We start from the raw sequence: 24915 nt of genomic DNA on the forward strand, positions 1-24915 counted from the left end.
GCAATAAATGCTGACTTTGCAACACCCACCTCATATGAAAGAATATAAAAATAATACAATCCTACTCCTGTTTGGGATGTGGTTCGAAATCAAGCCCACGCTGATGGGCTAAAAGTGTACTCTCCTTGCTGATTATAAGTTGAAGAGTCCCAAAATTATCTAGAATTTAGCATAATTTGACCAACCACTAGAACAGGTAGTGTGGAAATGAGTAATTCTGACAGTGGTGTAAACTTATTGGTGAAAGAAAGTGAACTTCTAAGGTATATTGTGGCACTATAGATACAGCTTTACATGATCGATGGTTTATTTGACCTGAGTATGCTAGGAGATCTTGACTGTAGATGGCAAAGTGAAAAGTTGTTCTACTCTATTTCCTAGAACATTCACCATCCATAATGAGCACAAAAAAATCAGTTCTAAAAAAGTCATTGTTAGAAAATGTGCAATTATGCATTAGTCAGAAGGTTAAACCCAAAGGTGTATTCACTGTTGCAACCCTGACAAATCCCACGATGCACTTAATATGTTACTAAGTATAATCTTGATATAGATAGACTAATACGGAATACTTAATGGAGTCCGCAGAGGTATATGCAACAGGAACTTTATTGGCACACATCTTTCTGCTCTGGCTTACATCTTCCATGAGGCTGTACAAGACCAAATCATGTGATGTTGCATCACTTCCTGTGATAATGTACGGAGTATATGATTAGCATATTAAACAAATAGAATTAACCCATTAACAACCCGATAGCCAATATAACACATTATATTGCATCTCCCTCCAGGTCTCTGATCCCCATTTCTATGTGGTGAAGATCAAACAAACCACAACTTTAAACTCTAATGTGTTGCAGTCCTTAATCTTGTTTTCTTAGGTCCTCTGACAATCACTGTAGCGATTTCACAAGACTACCAGGACGGGTCCTCTTCTTTGGAGGGGATGGAGTTTTGAGTCTTGCGAGTGGTCCCTCAGACTCTGCGACGCAGGAGAGGAATTGGTAGATGACTCAGGTTCACCAGTCAGGTTGTCATCTAGACTGGTGGATGAATGCAGCATCTCTGGTTGGTTAGATTGGGTAGATGACTGATTCCACGGGATAGGAGGCTGTTGCTGTATGGCAACCAATGCACGTCTGTTCTGTCTCACCATACTGTGCTCTGGATGAGGTAGGACCGTGGATGTGGTGTCTGTTCAACCACTTGTCCACAGCGAGCTTGGTCTCGGGTCCAAACTGGCTCTCCTGGTTGACGGTTTGACAGGTTGCGTGCCTTGTGACGTTTGTTATGGTTCCACATCTGGCAGGAACAATCTTTGTCCTCTTTCTCTCACTTTGGCCAAGTCATCAACTTGTGCTTGCAGTAGGAGTGTGTGTGTGTGTGAGAGTAGGGAATTGAGTTCTCAGTCTTCTTCCCATGAGGAGTTCACATAGCACTAGACCATTTTTGAGTGGAGTTGAACAATAGCTCAGAAGTACAAGTTGGATGTCATTGTTCTTCTTCAGCAATACTTTCACTGAGCACACTCCTCTTTCAGCTTCACCATTGGCTTGAGGGTATCTTGGTAAGCTGGTAGTATGGACAATCCATGTGATGCTGTGAGCACTTTAAAGTATTCATTGGCTAACAGCGGTCCATTGTTTGAGATTACAAGGCCTGGGATTCCATGTGTTGCAAATATCTCCTTCAACAATTACTGCTTCAAAAGTGTGACCATGCAGTTGCTTGACTTCTATCCATCTGGAGTAGTAGTCTAATACGATTAAGAACATCTTACCTCTGTTCGAAGAGGTCCATTCCAAGATGTTGCCATGGTCGTGATGTGAAGGAAGATGACATGAACGGTTCTCTTGTCTCCAGTAAAACAGCTTGATATCATCTCTTCTAGCAACTTTGAGAGACCTGGCACCAAAAAGGAATATCTTGCTCTGGCTTGACATTTTGTGATGCCCAAATGTCCTTGGTGCAATCATTGTAGTATGTTGAGTCTCAGAACTCTTGGAATGATCACTGTCTCGTCATAGATGAGTAAATCATCAATTCCACTGACGTGTCCTCTCTGTTCATAGTACCTACTGAGAATGGGATTGTGTGGCATGTATGCTGGCCATCCTTTGACACAGTATTCTCTGACCAGAGCACATTCTTCATCAGATTTCTGTGCATCTCTGATTTTGTTCAGTCGTTGAGTTGTTGTTGGTAAAGTTGTAGTTGTTGTCGATGCAAAGGCTTCCACCTCTTCAACAAGGGCTAGATCACCTTGTTCAGATCTACTACTGGGATGTGGGACAAAGCATCCGCTGTATTCTCCTGCTTTCCTGGAACATAATCTGTCTTTGCATCAAACCTCATCACCCTTAGTCTGAATGGTTGTACTCATGGAGGCATTTTTGCTAACTCCTTCGAATTTAAGAGTCACTAAGAGCTGTCTCTATCTTGAAGTGGAGATCAAGAACATAATCTGCGAACTTCTCGCAAGCCCATATAGCAGCTAGTGCTTCTTTCTCTATCATTGCATATCTCTGTTCAGTCTCTGTCAGTGAACAGGATGCATAGCAAACTGGTCTGCACTTCCACTCCATCTGTATCAGAAAGAGTACAGCTCCCAGCATCTGCAGCAATGATAGTGAGTAGCTCTGGGTCATAGTGAGCTGACACATCAGGTGATATCAGCATCTCTTTGATTTTCTCAAAAGACCTCTGTTGTGTTTTCCCCCAGCACCATGTATTGTTCTGTCGCAACAACTGACGTAGAGGCTCATTGATGACAGCTAGGTTGGGCAGGAACTTTCCGACTTGGTTTACCATACCCATGAATCTCTGGAGCTGAATCATGTTCCGAGGAGCTGGAAACTTCTTGATTGCTCTTGTTTTCTGTGGATCAAATCTGATAGCAGATGCATCCATAATATGCCCAAGGAACTTGACAATTGGCTGCGAGAAGTCACATTTGTTGTTGAGTGTAAGTCCTGCTTCCTCTAGGCGCCTCTGCACAGCTTGCACTCCAGTGTCATGTTCTGTCTGAGTGGATCCATGGATCAGGACATTGTCCATGTGACATATGACTCCATCCAATCCTTCTAGGATGCTTGTCCTCTGGAGGTTTACTGGCACTGATGTGATGCCAAAGGGTAGTCTGTTGAAGCAAAACCACCCAAATGGAGTAACGAAGGTTGTGAGCAATTTAGACTCTGCATCGGGGGTGCGACAGTTGCTAAAAAATCACTATTTGCATCTAGTTTCGTAAAGATTGAACTCTTTCCACAGACGACATAGGATGAGCTTCGCGTTCAACTGCTTTGTTCAGCCGTGTAAAATTGTGCAAATTCTGATAAATCCATTGGGTTTTGGCACCAGGACCATCCCAGTGCACCAGCTTGTTGGTTCTGTCACAGGTGAAATAACTCCTTCTTCACAATAGGGTCAATTTTCTTTTTACTTTTGGCAAGAGTGGATGAGGAACTTTTCTGGGTGTAAACAGGCACACTGGCGTGGTTTCTGGATGTAGAGTTATGTGGTATGATGTCTTCAGCTTTCCTAGTCCTGCGAACATCTGTGGGATTCAGCTCTGGAGTTTTTTTGGCTGATCTTCTCAGCTTTCCAGTTCCTCTACTCTGAAAATCAGATGCAAGCAGGACGTCCTGCTCAAAAGTGAGCAATTCTGGTTCTGAATCACAATGTTGCTGTGATTTATTTTTTTCGCCATAGGAGGGTTGCCTTCAGTTCTCCTATGACCTTGAGTTCTATTCCTCCCAGCCCGCATAGTTTTTTGCATGGTGGCTGAAGAGAGTTACTCTCTAACCATGGTTGAGCATCAGAAAATCATGTGATGTTGCATCACTTCCTGTGATGATGTACAGAGTACATGATTAGCATTTTAAACAATTAGAATTAACCCATTAACAACCCAATATCCAAATATAACACAATATATTACACTGTGCACATGGCTGCCCCTACAAAAACACTGATGGATTTAAACTCAGCCGCAGACTGAACATGCGCTGCAGGTTTATTGGCTAAAAAGTGAGCAACAAATCTCCCAAATTGCAGCAACTCAGCAACTGCCAGTCCTATAAATCAGTCATTAGGTTTGAAGTAAAATCTGATTTCTAACCTCCTCCAACCCTATAACCATCCCGCACCCACATTGGAGGCAAGCCATCAGCTGCCTTGACCCACGCTCTGGAATTAACCTGCCATAAACCCTGCCTCTCCAACCCCTCTCCTCTTTCGGGGTCCCCCATAATACTCGCCTCTTTGGCTAAGCTTTTGATCACATAAAAACATAAGAAATAGGAGCAGGAATAGACCATTCAGCCCTTCGAGCCTGCTCCGCCATTCAGTGAGATCATGGCTGATCTACTTCAACACCATTTTCCTGCACTATCCCCGTAACCCTTGATGTTTTTAATAAGTAGAAATCTATCGATCCTAATCTTGAACACACTCAACGGCTGAGCCTCCACAGCCCTCTGGGGCAGAGATTTCCAAAGATTCACCACCGTCTGAGTGAAGAAATTCCTCCTCATCTCAGTCCTAAATGGCCTGCCCCTTATTCTGAGACTGTGGCCCCTGGTTCTGGACTTCCCAGCCAGGGGAAACATCCTTCCTGCAACAGCCCTGTAAGAATTTTGTATGTTGGAATGAGATCATCTGTCATTCTTCCAAACTCCAGAGAATAAAGGCCCTGTCTATTTAATCTTTCCTCATAGGACAAACCCTCCATCCCAGGAATTAGTTTGGTGAACCCTTTCCAATATTTATTTCACTAGCTCAGCATGTATTTTAATTACCCCTGTGTGAAGCACCTTAGGACATTTTTCTGGATTAAGTGTGCTATATTAACATAAATTGTTTTTGGCATTTCTGTGTTAGTGCTCTACCTCAGCTATCCAGCAGAGGGGGTCAATGTGTCATTTAAGGTTAATTCTCTGGGCTCTGATTCTCCTATAGAAGCTTTTTAAAAGGAGAGCTGTTACTTTTGCAGAGTCTTCAATGGTATATCATTGCACTGATTGCTTATCAGTTAAATGCATGCACCACATGGTGCTTAACTAATCCTTATAACCTCATTACTTTCTTATTTTAAAAAATGCCCCATATCTGCTAGGGTAAGTGCTAGGGGCATGATAATTCCTCTCAGTTCACCTAGGTAGGGAAAAAAATGAGCCGGGGCCCTGCTACTGATTGCTGTATGAATCTTTTATTTTAAAGGATTGATAGGTGTTCTTGTTAATTACAGAAAGGTAAAAGTGCCCCCCCCCCCTTCTTAAAGGGGCACCATTAATACATTGAAACAAGTGGACTGTTGCCAAGGGGATGATTTCTACCTGTTTTATATTGACCAATGATAACAGGTTTTAAATCAAATATTTAAATGAAGGTTATGTGACCCCCCCCCCCATTCTTAAAGGGGCACACACTCGTGAACTGTAACAAAAGAGAAAACTTTAAAGGAAACTTAATTCAAAGAGATAGTTACTAAGGGGACGTTTTCTACTTTTTATGCAAATCAATGATAACAAATCAAATATTTAAAAGACGTAAAAAGTTGCCCCTTCTTAATAAACTAGAACAAAAAGGAAAACTGTAAAGGAAACTTCATTCAAGGGAATTGTTGCTCAGGCAAACAGATTTCTGCCTCTTTTATATTCAACCAATTGCATATTTCTTCGAATTAAAGGAGGTAATTAGTGCCCTCTTCTTAAAGGGGCATCACTAACCAACAAAAAAAAACACCAAAACTTTAAAGGAAAACTTAACACTTCAAATTAAAATCTGGCTCTGATGATCAATGATACACTCCAGTACCCACCAGTGACCGAAGACTTCGAGTGCACACACGGGTGGACACACTGTACTCCCTCTCCAGGGACATCCGGGTGCAAAAGTAGCCATGGAAGAGAGGAAGACAGTCAGGTCGAATGACATCTCCCCCCAACCCCTCGACCACCTGCCTGATTGTTGTCTAGTGATCCATCTCAGGAGGTGCTCACGGGTGAACACTGCCCAAGGGCAGGCTGACTTGTCCAAGATGCCGCCTGCAGTAGTCAAATAGCATATTGTCACTCAATGCACTCACGCATGAAGAATGGGGATCAGACCATGAAACCATATGTCTGAGTTCGCCAGGATAACTCTGACTCTGAGTGGAAGGTGCTGGGTTCAAGATCAACATAAAAGGGCTTAGGTTAATTATATTTGCAAGAACAAATTGCCCCTTTAAACAGAATTTCTCCTGCACAGCAACAGCTAAATCATTAGACATTACTGTATAAATTTACTGTAAAGAGGGATTACTATTTAAGAACATACTTTCCTTATTACGAACACAAAGTACACTCAGAGTGATGCAATGCCTCTGCAATGATCTGTGCCTCTTTGTCTTGCCAGAACCTGAGTCATTTTCATACATTTTTTTTTTAAAACGGCTTTAGCTTTAAGCAGTTTAAATGCCTGGTTTGACACACAAACCCCACCAGCTGATTGGATGGAAAGCGCGGGGATTCCCTCGTGTCTCTGGTCTGATTGGTTAATGAGATTTCCCAGCAGGCAGAAATACGCGGGAAAGGATTCAGAGGAAAAGACACTTAGAAGAACTGGACTTTCCATTAAAATAAAAGGATAAATCAATGTATATTATTATGTCTGGGAGTGCGAGTCGCAATTCGCCCAAGCGGATGCTTGTCTCTGTGATTAAAGCCACGCTGGGGGATTTCTCTATGGTTTTTCCCTACAAATGGCCAGAAAACTCCAACAGTATGAGCCTGAGTCCGACTCCCAGCATCGGATCGACAGGGTCAGCTTCACCCGGGCAGAGTCCTGACATCACTGCATACAAGGTAAAGGAAGCTGCGCTCCCCTGGCTGTGTTCCTCTAACAGATCTGAGAAACGTGATGCGCAGACAAGGGGCTGCCAACTCGGATCTTAATATCTAATGCAGGGAATAAGAAACTATTAAATAAAAAGCAAGCTTGCATTTATAGTAAACTAGCGTGACCCATTATACTTGGATTGTCACTATTGTAACTAATACATGATTACAATCTGTAAGTCATTTAAAAAGAGCAGTGTTTCTCCAATTTCTAGCTGCAGATTATATTCAGTTTGGGGTCAGCAGGTTTGCTGGAAATCACTTGTTCATTTTCCCCCTTCGTGGTTTTCAGCTATTAAAAAGATTTAACGCATTACCCGATGTAACCGACCGGGTCAATTTCCAAATCGATCAGAATCCTTTCTTTTTGTTTGGTTTTGAATGCAACACATTTTTCAATTTAATTTGCAAATGATTGCTTGCGATATTTCCTCTTTCTCCCCGATCGTGCCTTTTGTTTAATTAAATTAATTTTAATTTTAGTCGTGCATTTCTTTTATATATGAATATAATTTGAAGTTTGTTGCTGAACGTTTTCCAGACGCCGCGTTTCTGTATCATTTGTTTGAATGGCCTGAAATTGCAAAGTATCTGCGCGCAACCCGCCAAAAATGTAGCAGGCGCCAACGTTCCATCTCCATGGAGACGGGAGACCGGGTGGCCCCGCCCCCCCCCCGAGCACGCGTGTCTGATTGGCTACTGTCGGTGCGCTACATTGTGGGGGCGCCCATTGAAACAGGCTGTCAAGCTGGAGGAATTCCTGGGGTTTTCGGCAAAGGGCGTTTAAACAAATCCTCATCCTCATCATATTTAGTTCCTTCGTTGGTTATTTAAATTGCAGCAAGGTAATCCTCACTGATAGCTGTGTGTATGCACGCATGATTGATTGGGAACAGAGGAAAGTACAGGACTGGAAAAAGGTCTGCAGTCTGCAAAACCTAATGCCTCTCAATCACCCACTACTTTGAAGTAGCTTCCCAAATCTCCCTTAAATTTCTGCACACTTTCCACCTGCACTGCAGGTAAAGGGGAAAGACTCGCATTTATGCATCACTCTCAAAGCTTCAGAACCAGCGAATTACTTTTGAAATGCAATTACAATCATACAGGCAATTTTTAAAAACAAAATCATTCTCTGGATCTGGGTGTCTCTGGCAAGGCTGGCATTTATGCCCGTTGCAGTTGCCCTTTAGAAAGTGGTGGTGGGTCACCCTCTTGAAACGTCTGAGTTGCTTGCGAGGCCACTTGAAAGGGCATTTAAGAGTCAGCCACGTTTGCATGGGACAGGAGTCTTATATAGGTCCTGACTGGGTAAGGACAGTAGTTTTCATTCCCTAAAGGACATCAGTGAACCAGCTGGATTTTGTCGATAATCCAACAGCTTTGTGGTCACTTTTACTGCTGCCAGATTTTTAAAACCGAATTCAAATCCTCAAACTGACGTGAAAGGGTCTGAATTTGTGTGCTCTAGATTATTAATCCAGGCCTCTGGATTACTAGTCCAGGAATATAACCACTACACCACTGTACCATCTGTGGCAGGCAGTTTGTGCACAGCAAGATCTCAAACGCAAAATAAAATGAATGATTAGGTTTGACTTGGTTGTCAGGAGAATGTTGGCCAGGACATTGGATGTCCATTGGGAAGTATTGGCCCAGTTAAAAATTGCTCAGGATCTTCATGGAAAATTCTTGGGGTAGGATATTTAAAAAAAAAAAGTGCTGGTCAACCATTCACAGGGGAACTCCTGATTTCCTGCATGGCCAATCCTCCCCTCTGGTCAGAACACTGTTATAACTTCCCTGTCCTTCACCTTTTACATCTGCCTGAACAGGCAGACTGGGATTCTGGTTAATATCTCAGCACCTCCAACAAGGCAGCTCTCCCTCAAATTGCACTGACGGCCTCAATTGTATATTGCAACAGGACTTGGAACAAGACCCTTCTTACTCGTGTGGGGTTGCTACCACTCAAGCAAGCTGCTACAAGGATTAGCAGGATTCTTCATGTTGCTGTACATTGGAAACAGCCCTCCAGTACATTTTCCCAAGGTTCCTGTTCTCCAAAGGATACAGAGCTAAGCCTGATATGGTTCTGATCTGATCTCCATACAGAGGCAGTTGAATAGCGAGCAGAAGCAGGGATCCTGGCCATTATTTTAATTATATATTGTATTATTTTTACTTGGTTCAATAGAACTGAAGCCAGTGCCATGTGCCAACTGCCCCCCTCCCTAGCTGGGATGGAGAGATTGGTTAACACGGCACAGGCTCCAATTCTAACAGGAGAATGTGGGGGTTCATGAGTGTCGCCCTCGGGTTGTGTGTTGCAGGATGGGATGCGACGTGGCCGCCCGAGAGCTGAGATAGTCCGCGATTTGATCACCGAGGGTGCTCTGTCCAACAGCCGGATCCGCTGTCATATTTGCAATCGAGTATTCCCGCGAGAGAAATCGCTGCAAGCCCACAAAAGGACGCACACTGGTAAGCAGATGAGGGGAGAGCACAGATAGCTCATCGCTCCTGCCCGTACACGTTCATCGCTCTTAACCCATCTTTTCACTCACTCGCTCGCCAAGCTCAAGACTCCTCACAATGTCTCAGACTGTAGCTCATTCCATTTTTAGGGTCTCAGTTAAGGAACTCCTTAACTCCTTCAGCCTTAGTTTCCTTCTGTGATTTAAAATTACTTCCATTTACAAAGCACCTTATTATGGAGCCTGAACTGTATCAAAGTGCTTCAAGTGAATTAGTTTTTGGAGGTTAGTGATTGTGATTCTATAGGCTTTTAATATTCAAGTCTGGTATCCCCCCAACACAGATTTCAGTTTACCTCAGCTTCTCTCTTAGAATCTTCATTCTGGACCTTAATCTTTTCTGGCCCCCACTTTGGTACCTCAATTTAAAAAAAAAACAGAAAACGCTGGAAAACGCTCAGCATCTATAGAGAGAGAGAGAAGCCAAAGATAACATTTCAACTGTGTGACATTTCATCAGAACGGATAATGGGTTCTGATGAAGGGTCATTGACCTGAAAAGTTCTCTCTCCACAGTTGCACATTTTTGCAAAATTTCTATAATTTGATTTCCAGATCTATTACTTTTTTTTTTAAAAAACTATGATTTTGGGAGTTTCCCCCTCGTGGCTCAGTTGGTAAGTGTAGCTGAGTCATGCACACCAGACGGCTGCAGCTTTAGTTTCTGAGCTGTGCTGAGGTTAGCTGATCTTAATTGGGGAATCTCCAGCTGGCCTTGGTGATTCTCGGGCAGGGTGGTTTTAAAAAACAAATCAGCCAAGGCCTCTGCTCCTCATTGCTGTGTGGCCTTTGCTTCTGCTCTTTTCAATTTGGTTGTCTGACTCACTAGGTTTGGGGCCTTCACCCAGGCTTTTCAACAATAAATCATGGGGGTTTATTTTCACTGTGTTAACGTTCACTGCCGAGCATTAACAGCTTCAAGGTGGGGTCAGTAGCCTTGCTGTCCCATGAATGCTGGCGATGTGGCTGGCTCCATTTTGAAAGGGGCCTGCCAAAATTGGCCGCCCGTTTCAGGCGATGGGTCCCTTTTTAATATGGAAATCGGGGGTCCAATGACATACATAGGACTCCAGTTGGTTATAACTTGAGCTGAGCAAACACATTGACCAGTTCCACAGGGAATTGAATCGAGGAGGCCCAGCCAAAGACGAGTGTCAAATTATTGCCTCTTTTCCAAGGGATGGTTTAAAAGTAATTGTGTAACGTTTACAGATGACACAAAAATTGGCGGTGTAGTTGATAGTGAAGAGGTTAGCTGTAGACTCCAGAGTGATATCAATGGTTTGGTTGAGTGGGCGGAAAAGTGGCAAATGGAATTCGATCCAGAGGAGTGTGAGGTATTGCATTTGGGGAGGGCAAACAAAGTGAGGGAATACACAATAAATGGGAGGATATCAAGAGGGGTAGAGGAAGTGAAAGACCTAGGAGTGCATGTCCACAGGTCCCTGAAGGTGGCAGGACAGGTAGATAAAGTGGTGAAGAAGGCGTATGGAATGCTTTTCTTTATTGGCTGAGGTATAGAATACAAAAGCAGGGATGTAATACTGGAACTGTACAAAACGCTGGTTAGGCCACAGCTGGAGTATTGCGTACAGTTCTGGTCATCACATTACAGGAAGGACATAATTGCTCTGGAGAGAGTACAGAGGAGGTTTACAAGAATGTTGCCAGGGCTTGAAAGTTGCCGCTATGAGGAAAGACTGGATTGGCTAGGGTTGTTTTCCTTAGAACAGAGGAGGCTGAGGAGTGACTTAATTGAGGTGTACAAAATTATGAGGGGCCGAGACAGAGAGGAAGGACCTGTTTCTCCTAGCGGAGAGATCAATTACCAGGGGACACAGATTTAAGGTGATTGGTAGAAGGATTAGCGGGGACATGAGATAAAATTTTTTCACTGAGAGGGTGGTTGGTGTCTGGAATTCACTGCCCGGATCGGTGATGGAGGCAGAAACCCTCAACTCATTTCAAAGGCACCTGGACCTGCACCTGAAGTGCTGTAACCGGCAGGCTATGGACGAGGTGCTGGAAGGTGGGATTAGATTGAGCGGCTAGTTTTTATTTAGCCAGCGCAGACACGATGGGCTGAATGGTCTCTTTCTGTGCCGTAATGTTTCTTTGGTTTGCTGACTTCTTCAATCAAGTTGTATGATGCCCTCAACTTTGTGATTCCTCTCCCCGAAACCATGTCTTGGGACCAAATCATAAACTTATAGCAGAGAAGGAGGCCATTCAGCTCATCATTCCTGTGCTGGTTCTTTGAAACAGCCGTCGTGTTTAGTCCCACACTCCCTGCTTTTATTCATAATCCTGTAAGATCCTCACTCTCAAGTACTTTTTCAAAATTATTCATGGAATCGGCTTCCACCACCTTTTCAGATTGAGCGTTCCAGATCCCGATAACTCTCTGAGTGAAAACAATTTCTCCTCATCTCCCCTCTAGATCTTTTACTAATTATTTTCAATCTATGACCTCTGGTTGTTGACCCACTCGCCAGAGGGAATAGTTTTTCTTGAGTTGCTTTTGCAGAGAGCCAGCACAGATATGATGGACCAAATGGCCTCCTTTGCTGTATCTTTCTATGACTCTATTGTATCAAAACCTCTCGTCATCTCTTGAAAGCCTCAATTAAGATCACCTTTTACCTTATTTGTTCTAAGCAAAGCTGTCCTAAGTTTTTCAAACTATCCTCATAACTCATCTCCCCGAAAGAAAAATCTACCAGGAATGCTAATGTACATTTTTAAATTTTAAATGAGCATCTGTGATTTTATTTCCATGAGTTGAAAAGGTTGGCGTATTCAAGCTAATGGGAAGGGGAAAGGTCTTATTTTAATATTTTTCCTTTTCCTTCCTCCACTCCTGTTCTTTTTGACTGGCGTGGAGGTGAGAGACCGTACGTGTGTGACTATCCGAGCTGTGGGAAGGCGTTCGTGCAGAGTGGGCAACTCAAGACGCACCAGCGCCTGCACACGGGAGAGAAGCCGTTCATCTGCTCTGAACCAGGTGAGTGAGCAAACGAGTGAAGGGAATGCAAAGGCTTCGGTCCGAGGGTAATGTGGTTGGGTGGTGGAGGGAGTGGTGGCCTCAGCTGAACGAGTGCATAGCCACTCAGCCCATCGTGCCTGTGCTGGCTCTTTGAGCAGGAGTAGACCATTCAGCTCCTCCAGCCTGCTCTGCCTGATCTGCATCTCAACTCATTTTCTCTTGGGTCTTTTTTTTGGTCACTATCCCTTGAAAACCCTTATAATTAAGTATTTACAACACAGCAACAGGCCACTCGGCTCAACTTGTCCATGTCTTTGTTTATGCTCCGTATGAGCCTCCTCCCACCCCTCTTCATCTCGCTCCATCAACATATCCTTCTATTCCTTGTATGCTATGGCGTTTCATGTGCTCATCTAAATACTTCTTAAATATTGTGAGGATTCCTGCCTCTACCACCCTTTCAGGCAGTGTGTTCCAGATTCCAACCACCCTCAGAGTGAAAAAATCTTTCCTCTCTAAACCTCCTGCCCCTTACCTTAAATCTATGCCCCCTGGTTATTGACACCTCCGCTAAGGGAAAAAGTTTCTTTCCATCTACCCTATCTATGCCCCTCATAATTTTGTATACCTCAATCAGGTCCCTCCTCAGCCTTCTCTGCACTAAGGAAAACAACCCTAGCCTTTTCAGTCTCTCTTCATAGCTGAAATGCTCCAGCCCAGGCAACATCCTGGTGAATCTCCTCTGCACCCTCTCCATTGCAATCACATCCTTCCTATAGTGCGGTGACCAGAACTGTACACAGTACTCCAGCTGTGGCCTAACTAGCATTTTATACAGCTCCATCATAACCTCCCTGCTCTTATATTCTATGCCTCGGCTAATAAAGGCAAGTACACCAAGGTCCCTCTGACCTTCTGTGCTTCCTAGGGTCCTACCATCCATTGTATATTCCCTTGCCTTGTTAGTCCTCCCAAAATGCATCACCTCACACCTCTCAGGATTAAATTCCATTTGCCACTGCTCCACCCATCTTACCAGCACATCTATATCGTCCAATCTAATTTACGACCCAATTTTCATGTCATCTGCGAACTTACTTATCATACCTCCTATCTTTTGGGCCTCCTTATCTCGAGAGACAATGGATACGTGCCTGGAGGTGGTCAGTGGTTTGTGAAGCAGCGCCTGGAGTGGCTATAAAGGCCAATTCTGGAGTGACAGGCTCTTCCACAGGTGCTGCAGAGAAATTTGTTTGTCGGGGCTGTTGCACAGTTGGCTCTCCCCTTGCGCCTCTGTCTTTTTTCCTGCCAACTACTAAGTCTCTTCGACTCGCCACAATTTAGCCCTGTCTTTATGGTTGCCCGCCAGCTCTGGCGAATGCTGGCAACTGACTCCCACGACTTGTGATCAATGTCACACGATTTCATGTCGCGTTTGCAGACGTCTTTATAGCGGAGACATGGATGGCCGGTGGGTCTGATACCAGTGGCGAGCTCGCTGTACAATGTGTCTTTGGGGATCCTCCCATCTTCCATGCGGCTCACATGGCCAAGCCATCTCAAGCGCCGCTGACTCAGTAGTGTGTATAAGCTGGGGGTGTTGGCCGCTTCAAGGACTTCTGTGTTGGAGATATAGTCCTGCCACCTGATGCCAAGTATACCTCCTATATTCATGTCTAAATCATTAATGTACACCACAAACAGCAAGGGTCCCAGCACCGATCCCTGTGGTACACCACTGGTCACAGGCTTCCAATCGTAAAAACAACCCTCGACCATTACCCTCCGTTTCCTGCCACCAAGCCAATTCTGGATCCAATTTGCCAAATTGCCTTGGATCTCATGGGCTCTTACCTTCTTAACCAATCTCCCATGCAGAACCTTATCAAAAGTCGAGTCAATGTGGCACAGGAGGAGGACATTCTGCCCATTGAGTCCATGCTGGTTCTCCATGGAGTAATCCAATCAGTCCTGTAGCCCTGCAGATTTATTTCTCTTAACTGCCAATCCAATTTCCTTTTGAAATCATTCATCGTCACTGCTTCCACCACCCTCGTAGGCAGCGAGTTCCAGGTCATTACCACTCGCTGCATAAAGTTCTTCCTCACATCCCCCACAGATTAAATCTGTGTCTCCTAGTCCTTGTACCATCAGCTAACGGTACACCTTTTTCCCTTGTCTACCTTATCTAAACCTGTCGTAATCTTGTACACCTCTATCAAATCTCCCCTCAATCTCTTTTGCTCCAGGGGGAACAACCCCAGCTTCTCCAACCTAAACTTGTAGCTAAAATCCCCCATCTCTGGAACCATTCTGGTAAATCTCCTCTGCACCCTCTCAAGGACCCTCACATCCTTCCGAAAGTGTGGTGACCAGAACTGGACGTAATACTCTAGATATGGCCTAACCAGAGTTTCATAAAGGTTCAGCATATCTTCCCTGCTTTTGTACGCAGTACCTCTATTTATGAAGACCAAGGTCCCATATGCTTTGCTAACCAGTCTCTCAAAAGAGATAGAGTAGAAGAGAAAATATTTCTACTTTCAAATCATTTCATAATCTTAAAAACTTAATCAGGTCAACCCTTAGCTTTCTCTTTTCTAGAGAAAATAGTCCCAGCCTGTTCAATTTTCCCTTATAGCCTCTCAGTTCTGGTAACATTCCAGTAATTTTGTTTTTGCACTTTCTCCAATGTTTCAGTGTTAGCTGTGACTCAGTTGGTAGCACTCTAGCTTCTGAGTCAGAAGGTTGTGGGTTCAAGTCCCGCCCCAGGAGGTATGTCTTTTGGATCAGACATTAAACTGAGGCCCTGTCTGCCCTCTCAGATAGATGTAAAAGAACCCATGGCACTATTTCAAAGAAGGGCAGGTGTATTCTGGCCAATATTTATTTCGCAATCAACATCACAAAAACGGATTATCTGGTCATTATCACATTTCTGTTTGTGGGAGCTTGCTGTGTGCAAATTGGCTGCAGCTTTTCCTTCATTACAGCAGTGACTACACTTCAAAAAGCACTTGATTGATTGTAAAGTGCTTTGAGATGTCCAGTGATCATGAAAGGTGCTATATAAATGCAAGTCTTTCTTGTTTTCCCTATATCCTTTTCATAATGTGGATTATCTAATAAAAACCTGTTGATCTCAATCTCAAAAGCTCCAATTTGTCCCTAGCATCCGCTGCCTTTTCGGGGAGAGAGTTCCAGATTCCTACTACCCTGATTTCCCTCGCTCCTAGCTCGAATTTTAAGATTATGTCCTCTTGTTCTTGATTTCCCCACACCAGAGGAAATAGTTTCTCCGTATCTACCCTATTGAACCCTTTCAACATTTTAAACATCTCAGATAACCTCTGCAGCCTCTATACTTGACTATAAAAGACAACTTTATTGAACCTGTCCTCATAATTTAACCCTCCTCAACATCGGCGTCATTCTATCCAAATAGTCTCACTTTCCCTGCAGTTTCTCCAAAGCCCTGCAAATGCTTCCTTTTTCAAGTACATAGTATATCCAGTTGCAAAGGTTGTGTATATGCACACATGAAAGTATACAAGCATAGACAAGCACATCTAAACCGCACATGTACTCTGACACTAAAACATGCAGCACTAATATCAGATGGACGAGGTTGCTGCAGACAGACTCCTAACTATTGTTGCATTCACGCATAAAGTTAGAACCAAGGTGGTGGAAGGAAAGGTAAGAAACATGGTGCAGAGGCTGTTCCCACGTCGTTGGATTACAGTGGAGTCGTTGGGCTCCCAGTGCGAAGCAGCAGAGCGATGCAGTGAGTTCCACCTTAGCTGCTGGTCAGGAAAGGGACCCCTGGACTAGAAGCCCTCCGACCACCTGTTCAGTCCTGGTACCCAATCAGCCTCGGCATCATTTTGAGGAGCAATCTACAAACATTCACTCCCTCCACCACCGACGCACAGTGACAGCAGTGTGTACCATCTACAAGATACACTGCAGCAATGCACCAAGGCTCCTTAGACAGCACCTTCCAAACCCGCGACCTCTACCAACTAGAAGGACAAGGGCAGCAAATGCATGGGAACACCACCCCCTGCAAGTTCCCCTGCAAGTCACACACCATCCTGACTTGGAACTATATTGCCGTTCCTTCACTGTCGCTGGGTCAAAATCCTGGAACTCCCTTCCTAACAGTACTGTGGGTGTACCTACCCCAAATGGACTGCAGCGGTTCAAGAAGGCAGCTCACCACCACCTTCTCGAGGGCAATTGGGGATGGGCAATAAATGCTGGCCTGGCCAGTGACGCCTACATCCCATAAATGAATAAAAATAAATGCAACACTAGTGCAATTCCCAAACCTTTTCCACTTAGCACCTGTTGTGATCTGTTGGACTGCAGCAGTTCAAGAAGAAGGCTCACCACCGCCACCTTGACGGCAACTGGGAGTGGATAATAAATGCCTGAGTGCTCATTTCTTCACAGTTTCGAAAGGCAGGCAAAAGATTTTTTCTTTTAAATAGAAAAATGCAACACTGGAAATTAAAATGCAAAGTTCTTGAACCACACAGTGGGTGAGCAGGTTAACTTTTCGGGCAGAGACCCTTCTTTGGAACAGTCTCCTCAATGGCTGACTGTCCTGCAAATTTCTGTGTAAAGCGGCACAGGATCTTATTTATTGTTAAATCCACTCTGCCCCATTTATAAGTGGTTCTCTACGGTTTATTTACAGAGTGCACACAAAGGAAGTGTCTGAGAGGCGATCATATGCGATAGTTAAAGAAATGGAGAATGCAAATTTGGAATCTTACTGTAATTTAAATTGAGTAGGAACTGTGTCATATTCAAACTAGCAACTGGTACTTTTAGGACTGATATCAGAAGAGTTGTGTTTGCATAAAGAGTCCAACATGTGCAATAAGCCTGCAGTGGAGGTTAAAACTCGGGAGTTATTTAAGAAACAATTAGATGTAGCAATGTGGGCACTTCCCAATCTAAATGGGTTAAGTTTCATGTCAGCTGTGGCTTAATGGTAACAGTCTCACCGCTGAAGTTAAAGGGTTGTGGATTCAAGTCCCACTCATAAAACTTGAGGACAAAAACTCCAGGCTGGCTTTCCAGTGCAGTGCAAGGGGAGTGCTGCATTGTTGGAGGTGCCGTCTTTTAGATAAGATGTTAAACTGAGGCCCTGCCTGCCCTCTCGGGTGGATATAAAAAAATCCCTTGGCATTATTTCGAAGAAGAGCAGGGGTGTTCTCCCTGGTGTCCTGACCATTATTTATCCCTCAATCACCATCACAAAAACAGATTATCTGGACATTATCACTTTGCTGTGTGGATTTTGCTGTGTGCATCATTTCCTACATTACAATATTGACTACAGTTCAGAAATACTTCATTTGCTGTAAAACACTTTGGGATGACCAGTGGTTGTAAAAGGTGCTATATAAATGCAAGTCCTTTTTAAACGACTTTCCTCCTCTGCCGTTATTTTGTATATAGATTCCCATCCGTTTGAAGAGGCTCGAAGTGTTTCACGTGTGATCTCTGTTTGGAAGAGCAGTGACTGTGGGTTTTGCTTCATGTTGCTTGCTGAATTTTGCAGGCACTTTCAGGAAGAGCTGGGCCTGTCCTACAGGACTGAAGGAAATGAGCGCCTTATAAAATCACAGTCTGTGTAACTTTCTCAATCAGCCTGATGTTACGAGAATGTTTTTTTAATTAATTTTATTTAGAGGTTGTAGAATTCCCTACTGGGCACAGTGGGGCAAACAAAACCCACGATAGCTTTTAGAAAGGAAGAAGATAAATATTTGAAAGAGGGTTGGGGAAAGGTCAGAGGAGGGAGACTACATGGATAGCTCTTTCAGAGAGATAGCACAGGCACGATGCACCAAATGGCGTTCTGTGCTGTTTCATAAATAAATTCTACATGCAGGAGGAACCGTCATTGTGTTTGTTCAGTAACTGAGCACAGCTCAAACAGTCGCTAGATAGAGAGCAGTAAGACTCCTCGAGAAGATATTACAGACACAAAGGGCTTGATTTTCCCGGATCCAGAGCAGTGGGCTAGGAGACGGGGCCGGGACAAGAGTGGCGAGCTGCGTTGGGGTGGCTTTCCATCACCGGACAAGTTTCCTGGGGACAGTCCGGCGTGCAGATTCACTGCCTGCTCAGCAGAGGCGGGCAGCCAATTGAAGTAATTAAACCCCTATTAGGGACGATCTTGCAAGCCTTGCTGGCTTTTTGCCGTTGGCAGAGTGCCCCTCCATCTGCACTGCCCACCCCTCCCAACCCTACACCTCCCCGGCCACTTGCGGAGGCTGCCAGATTAATGGAGACGGTCTCCCTGCAGCACCCCAGGGGGCCATCAGAACCCCGGAGGTTTCCCCTCTGATCTGTGGGCCCGACCGCCTTCTCCCGTCTGAAATTACTTTTTAGGCTTCGAGGGTGCCTCCATTTTGAGATGCCACCATGTTCTCCGCCCTGCCTCGACAGCGCCCACCTCTCCTGGTGTAGCTTGTCCTCAATTAGATGGCGAGCTCAGAGGCAGCCAAATTGGAGACTGCCTCCGGGAATATCCCTGTGCCGGCCTCGCTGATGGGAAGTGCGGGCTTGGGGGCCCCCATTTGGTCCCGACGTTGGGGTTCCCAAAGCCTGCGGGAAAATTCAGCCCAAACTTCCCCAGTCTCATAGCAACAGCCCTCGGTGGAATTTGCAAGGTGCCATGCAAGGACTGCAGTGCATTGTTTGAGCACACTGCCAGCTGGTGTCCAAATCAAGCTACTGCAAGTTCAATACCCACCTGTAGGGGTGCTGCTTGCCCAGCACGGAGTGTAATACTCTCTCTACAAGGCATGTTGCAACTCCCTAAACCCAGAGAATCTGAGTGCTGTTTGGTTGCGGGGAGGGGAGTGTGGCTTGTTCTCCGATTGCATGCCAGGGTGTTGCTGGAGTTTAACATTACTGCTTACCAGCATAGAACTTGTGCCTTTCACAACCTCAGAATGTCCTGAAGTGCTTTGCAGCCAAGGAAGACCTTTTGAAGTGTAGTCACTGTTATAATGTAGGAAACAGCAGCCAATTTACACATAGAAACATCCTACAAACAGCAATAACCAGATGATCTGTTTTTAGTGATGACAGTTGAGGGATAAATATTGGCCAGGACACTGTGGAGAACTCCCCTACTTCTTCAGGATAGTGCCATGCGATCTTTTACATCCATCTGAGAGGGAAGGTGGGGCCTCGGTTTAACATCTCATCCGAAAGACAGCACCTCTGACAGTGCAGCATTCCCTAGGACTGCACTGGGAGTCAGCCTGGATTATGTGGTCAAGTCTCTGGAGTGGGACTTGAATCTGTAACCGTCGGAGTTCGAGGCACAGTTGAGACCTCTAGTAAAATTCCTTGTGTTTATTCAGCAAGGACCATCCTACCTGTTAATACTTTGCCCTGAAAGGTTACCTGAACCCAAATGGGGACAAAATCCCAGCAGTGTTTATCCTCCAGGTTCCTTCAGTGAATCCTGACTGTTCAATCAGCAGAGTAATGTATCCAGCCTAAGCCTAGGTATGTGATTACCATGTCTGCGGTTGAGAATTGACCTTTGTTCCTTACTCTTACACTCGTTGAGAGGCAGTCTTCATCAAAACTCTGCACTTAACCCATTGACTCAGACGAGTTCAACTGTATTCAAATCCCTCCATGGCCTTGCCCTCTCCATCTCTGTAATCTTCAGCCCAGGAACTCTGCATTCTTCCAACTACAGCCTCTTGTCTATCCCCCAATTCCTATGCCCTGCCATTTGATGTGCCATCAGCTGTCTATATATGAAGCTTGCAATTCCCTCCCTTAACCTCTCCACCTCTCTCTTTAACTAGTGAAGACAGGCCTAGTTTTAATGAGAACATTAATGTGACCTATAATATAATGGATCTTATTCGATTTGGCAGTGCCTTGCTTTTAAAAGTCTCGTCTCTGTTTTGTGACCTCGCTCTTCCCTATCTTTGACCTCCTCCAGCCCTACAACCCTCTGAGATCTCTGCACGCCTACAATTCTGGCCTCTTGCACATTGTCTATTTTAATCGCTGCACCATTGGCGACTGCGTCTTTAGCTGCCTGGGCCCTGAGTTCTGGAATTTCCTCCCTACACCCCTCCACCTCAAGCTCTCCCTCCAACACATTCCCTAAAACCTACGTCTGACCAAACTGTTGGTCACCTGTCCTAATATTTCCATTTGTGGCTCTGTGTGAAATTTTGTTGGGGAACACTGCTATGCTCAGGGTGCTATATAAATGCAAGTTGTTGTATGGTTCCCCATTGCTATGTTGTTTACCGTGGCTGAATCTGCTCTCTGGGAGGAGGCAATAAAATGGTCCCAGTTGTTTCAAATTTTGTGCCATTTCACTCCTGGGAGACAAAGTTTGAATAAACGATGTGTCCATGTTGGGTCAGTGAGATTTATTTTGCGTTGTGTTGTATCGCTGTTGGGATTGGCTCCAGTACCTCTGTTTAAATAAAGTGACATTGGAAATTTTTTTTTAAAATTCTCTTCAGGTTGTGTCAGCAAATTTACTCACGCCAACCGTCACTGCACAAAACACCCGTACGCCAGGCTGAGGCGGCAGGAGGGCACGACAGAGCAGGACAAGGCCACAATGGCAGAAGAGGATAAGGCAGTGGTGGAGTGGCGAACGAGGTGAGTTGCTGAATTCTGTCTCGTCCTATAACCGGACTGCGAGTGTGTTTTTTTTTAAATTCACGGGATGTGGATGTTGTTTATAAAGCTGGCGTTTTATTGTCTATCCCTAATTGCCCCCGAGGAAGTGGTGGTGAGTCACCTTCTGGAACCACTGCAGTCCATGTGTTGCAGGTACTCCCACAGTCTGTTTGGCAGGGAGTTCCAGGATAGTTTTTTGTGTGTGTGTAAGTTTATTTATTCTCTCCTCCTTGCTTGGTGCCAACTCCTGCTGCCCTACAGTCCCACAGTGTCTGGAAGCCAATCCACGCCACCCCCATCCTCCGATCTCACCCCAGTGGCCCCTTGTGAGTTTAGGTTGTGATAGAGTTGGCAGGCTATTGAACAACGATGGGGTCTGTGTTACGACAGGCCTCATAGCCAAACTTGTTTGCTTTCCAGATAGAATTGCTGGATACAGACCCTAATCTGACTTTTTAAAAACTGTACCCCCTGCCCGTCACCCAGGGTATATGGGCAGTGGGTAAACGTCACCATGTCCAAACTGAGAGATTCCTGGCCTGCACAGGCCTCACTTCCTGGAACTTGCCCACTAAATTAGAGAATTTGACAGCATAGAAACGAGTCTTCTGGCCCCAGCTGGTCTATGCTCCACAAATCTCCTCCCACCTCTCCTTCAGCTCGCCCTATCAGCATATCCTTCTATTTTTTGCTCCCTCATTTGCTTATCCAGCTTCCCCTTAAGTGCATCTATGCCACTGGCCTCACCCACTCCCTGTGGTAGCGAGATCCACATTCTCACCACTTTATGGGCAAAGAAGTTTCTCCTGAGTTCCTTATTGGATCTATTAATCTCTCCACTTCCCTTCCCTCCTTTTAAAGACCTTCCTTAAAATTCATCTTTGACCAATTCTTCGAATTCTCCTCCTTTTGGAACAGGCATCTGCTTTCCTTGAGGAAGCTTTGAGATGATTTTCCTCGTCAAAGGCGCTATATAAATGCAAATTGCAGTGTTAGTGGGAATGCAGCTCAGTATTGCACTGGGAGAGGAATGTACCAACTGTACTGTACAACAAAATTACAGACTGAACCATTAGGGGACTGCGGAGGGAGACCGCGGATGTTAAAACAAACAGCGGACTGCTATCGCTTGTGGTTCTTAACTGTGTAACTCCCTCAGGTACTGGCAGAGCCGAGAGCAACGGCTGACCCCGACGAGGGAAGAGATGGGCGCCCAGAAATCCGACCAGGAGCAGAAGAACCCAATGAACAGCTGCCAGGAGGAGGAGGAGGAGAGGGAGCAGCACTGCTCCGGACAGCACCTCCAGGAGCAGAAGGAGCGGTGGCATGGGGCGCTGGCACTAATCCAGTTGGCAAACCTTTCCTCAACCCAGTCTTACTGAACCCGCCTTCCTGCGCCCGCTGCACTGCCCCACTTTCTCCACCCAGAGGATTCCCCTGAATGCAGCAGAGTGGGTCGGGGTGGCTGGACGATAAGTGACAAACTGTTTTGTATGCTCGCCCGGAACTCCCTATCCTATTGACCCCACTAATCTCTCTGCCTGTCTGAGCCCCTCGGGTTCTAGGTTTTTGTCCCAGGTGTTGTACAGCAGGGGTGCGATGCTAAATTGGCCCTTTTGGAAACTGCGTCGGCCTCTGGTTGCTCACGTGCTGCGTTTAACAGTGTTTTAACTGGGACCCCATTGCCTCTAAAATACTAAAAATACTGGTTCAGTCATTTTTATTTTTAAATCCAGAGTCATTAGACATTAATGGCACAGAAGGAGGCCATTTGGCCCATTGGGTCCATGCTGTCTCTCCACAGAGCAGTCCAGTCCGGTCAGTCCCACTCCACCGCTTGATTTCCGTAGCCCTCCAGGTCTGTTTCCTTCAAGTGGCCGTCCAATTTTCAATTGAAGTCATTGATCGCCTCCGCTTCCATCACCCTTGTGAGCCGCGGGTTCAAAGTCATTACCACAGAAGTTTTAAAAAGTATATGTATTTATATTAACTGCATCAATCTGTTTACCCGTTCCCATTGATCCTTTCCATTGTAAAGCTCATGCCCAATTCATGCTGAGGTACTGGCATGTCTGCCCCCCTGAAGGAAAGAGCTTGTGTTTATATAGCTTTACAGCCATTCTGAAGTATAGTCACTGTTGTAACGGAGGTAAATTTTAAAAGTAGCAATGAGATTATGACCAGATGATGTGTTTTAGTGATGTTGATCGAGTGATAAATACTGGGCAGGGAGAACCCCACCCCACTCTTCAAAATAGTGACCATGAGAGCTTTTACGTCCATCTGAGAGAGCTGAGGGCGCCTCAGTTTTAACATCTCATCTGGAAAACGGCACCTGTGACGGGGCAGCACTCCCTCAGTGCTGCACTGGAGTGTCAGCCGAGGTTATGTGCTGGAGTGGGGCTTAAACCCACAACCTTTCTGACTCGAGAGGCGAGGAGTGCTACTCATTGAGGCAAGAACTCCTTAGAGGTGTTCATGTGACACTATTTGGACTGTCATTTCAGTGGAGGTGCTAAACCCCTTATGTTAAACTGGTTAATGCTGTTAAAACAGCAGACTGAGCAATCAGTAGGGACGTGTATCAAGTAATCACTTAATATTGTCACATTCCTGTTCTGTTTTTATGTCATTAACAATACCCTGACTATGCATTGCCACCTACTGATGTACATGGAAACTGCAGCACTTAACAACTCCCACATTAATCACAAATTTTTTTTCCTCTTCATTTAATTAACTAGTAATTTCACTTTATGGCTCTGCACACGCGTATGTGGACCAAGGATAATACAATGTTCGAGCTTTCTCGCTTGCGCAGTGCATTAAGTGTTTATTAATGGCTCGCCTTCTGTGTTCTGGTGTTTGAGGAGTTTACAGAGATGGGCAGGAGCTGACACGTGGCTGGAGGAGAGGGTGACTCAAGACCAGGATTAAGACACAAGTGACAACTTAAGAACTCAATTTAAATTATAGAAAGCGAAGCCAAGCTGGTAATTTTTCAATCTCATTTTCCATTCCACTGCTCAGTTGGTACATTCCTCTCCCAGTGAAGAAGGATGGGAGGTTTTAGGATCAAAGAGAATGGGGAGGGGGTAATTGAAGTTAACTCCAGAGCAGGAAAGTTTGCTAGGCCTCCCCCTTTTGACCCTTCGGATGCCTCAAGTTGTTTTGCACCCTACTGTTGAATTTTTCCAAACCTTTCTGAGTCAAGAGGATTTCTGTATTAGTGGTTTCATTTGATGGAGGTAGCAAGTGAGGGGGGGGAGTAGGAGGACAAGAGAGGAGCAGATGTTAGTGATGGAACAGAGAAGGGGATGAAGAGGTGAACAGGCTGAGCAGGGGATGGAGGTGTTAAGCGGGGGGGTGAGGAGGAGGAGGAAGGAGGAAAGTGAGGAGAAGGTGGGATAGGGAAGGAAGAAGCAAGAGAGTGGGCAGAATAAAAAATGGGTTGGGGATGAGAAGGAGCAGGGGTCATAAAGGAAGAGACGATTTGGGGGAGGAAGAGAACAAGGAGGAAAATTAGGAAGGAGGAGAGGGGTTCGGGGGGGGGGGGGGATAAATTTATAAACTGATAAATTTATCAGTTTAATATCAGTTTTAACATCAAGACCAGGGAAAAATTTGGTGCAGGGGCGGGTTTGTTGGTGATTTTTATTTCACCCTTGCCCACTATAGCTGCTGTTGTGACTCACCCTTTGTGGAAAGGCAACGATATTTAAGTTATAAATTTGCACTACAGGTCAAAACCACTTCAGTTTGTGCTGGGAGACACGAGGTGCAGAATTGGGCTGATTACCCACTGTGGAAG

General features: G+C 45.1%; 1 protein-coding gene and 1 long non-coding RNA gene across 2 annotated transcripts in view; one reads left to right on the forward strand and one right to left on the reverse strand.

Annotated features, from left to right (window-relative positions):
- Nucleotides 1-623: 623 nt before the first annotated feature.
- LOC137351580 (uncharacterized) overlaps nt 624-24915 on the reverse strand; it is a 57135-nt gene continuing 32843 nt past the window's right edge. The window contains exons 2-3 of the long non-coding RNA XR_010969520.1: nt 5825-6050; nt 624-3850 (exon numbers count right to left, since the gene is read on the reverse strand). This is a non-coding gene — a long non-coding RNA (uncharacterized lncRNA). The remainder of the gene's footprint in view (nt 3851-5824; nt 6051-24915) is intronic.
- On the forward strand, nt 6481-24445 carry LOC137351579 (zinc finger protein 367-like). Its single transcript, XM_068016142.1, has 5 exons — nt 6481-6851; nt 9218-9368; nt 12306-12425; nt 20942-21083; nt 22264-24445. The coding sequence occupies exons 1-5, from the start codon at nt 6642-6644 to the stop codon at nt 22484-22486; spliced, it is 846 nt and encodes a 281-aa protein (XP_067872243.1). The 5' UTR covers nt 6481-6641; the 3' UTR covers nt 22487-24445.

Source organism: Heterodontus francisci, chromosome 36 (genome assembly GCF_036365525.1).
Source record: "Heterodontus francisci isolate sHetFra1 chromosome 36, sHetFra1.hap1, whole genome shotgun sequence".
NCBI lineage: Eukaryota > Metazoa > Chordata > Chondrichthyes > Heterodontiformes > Heterodontidae > Heterodontus > Heterodontus francisci.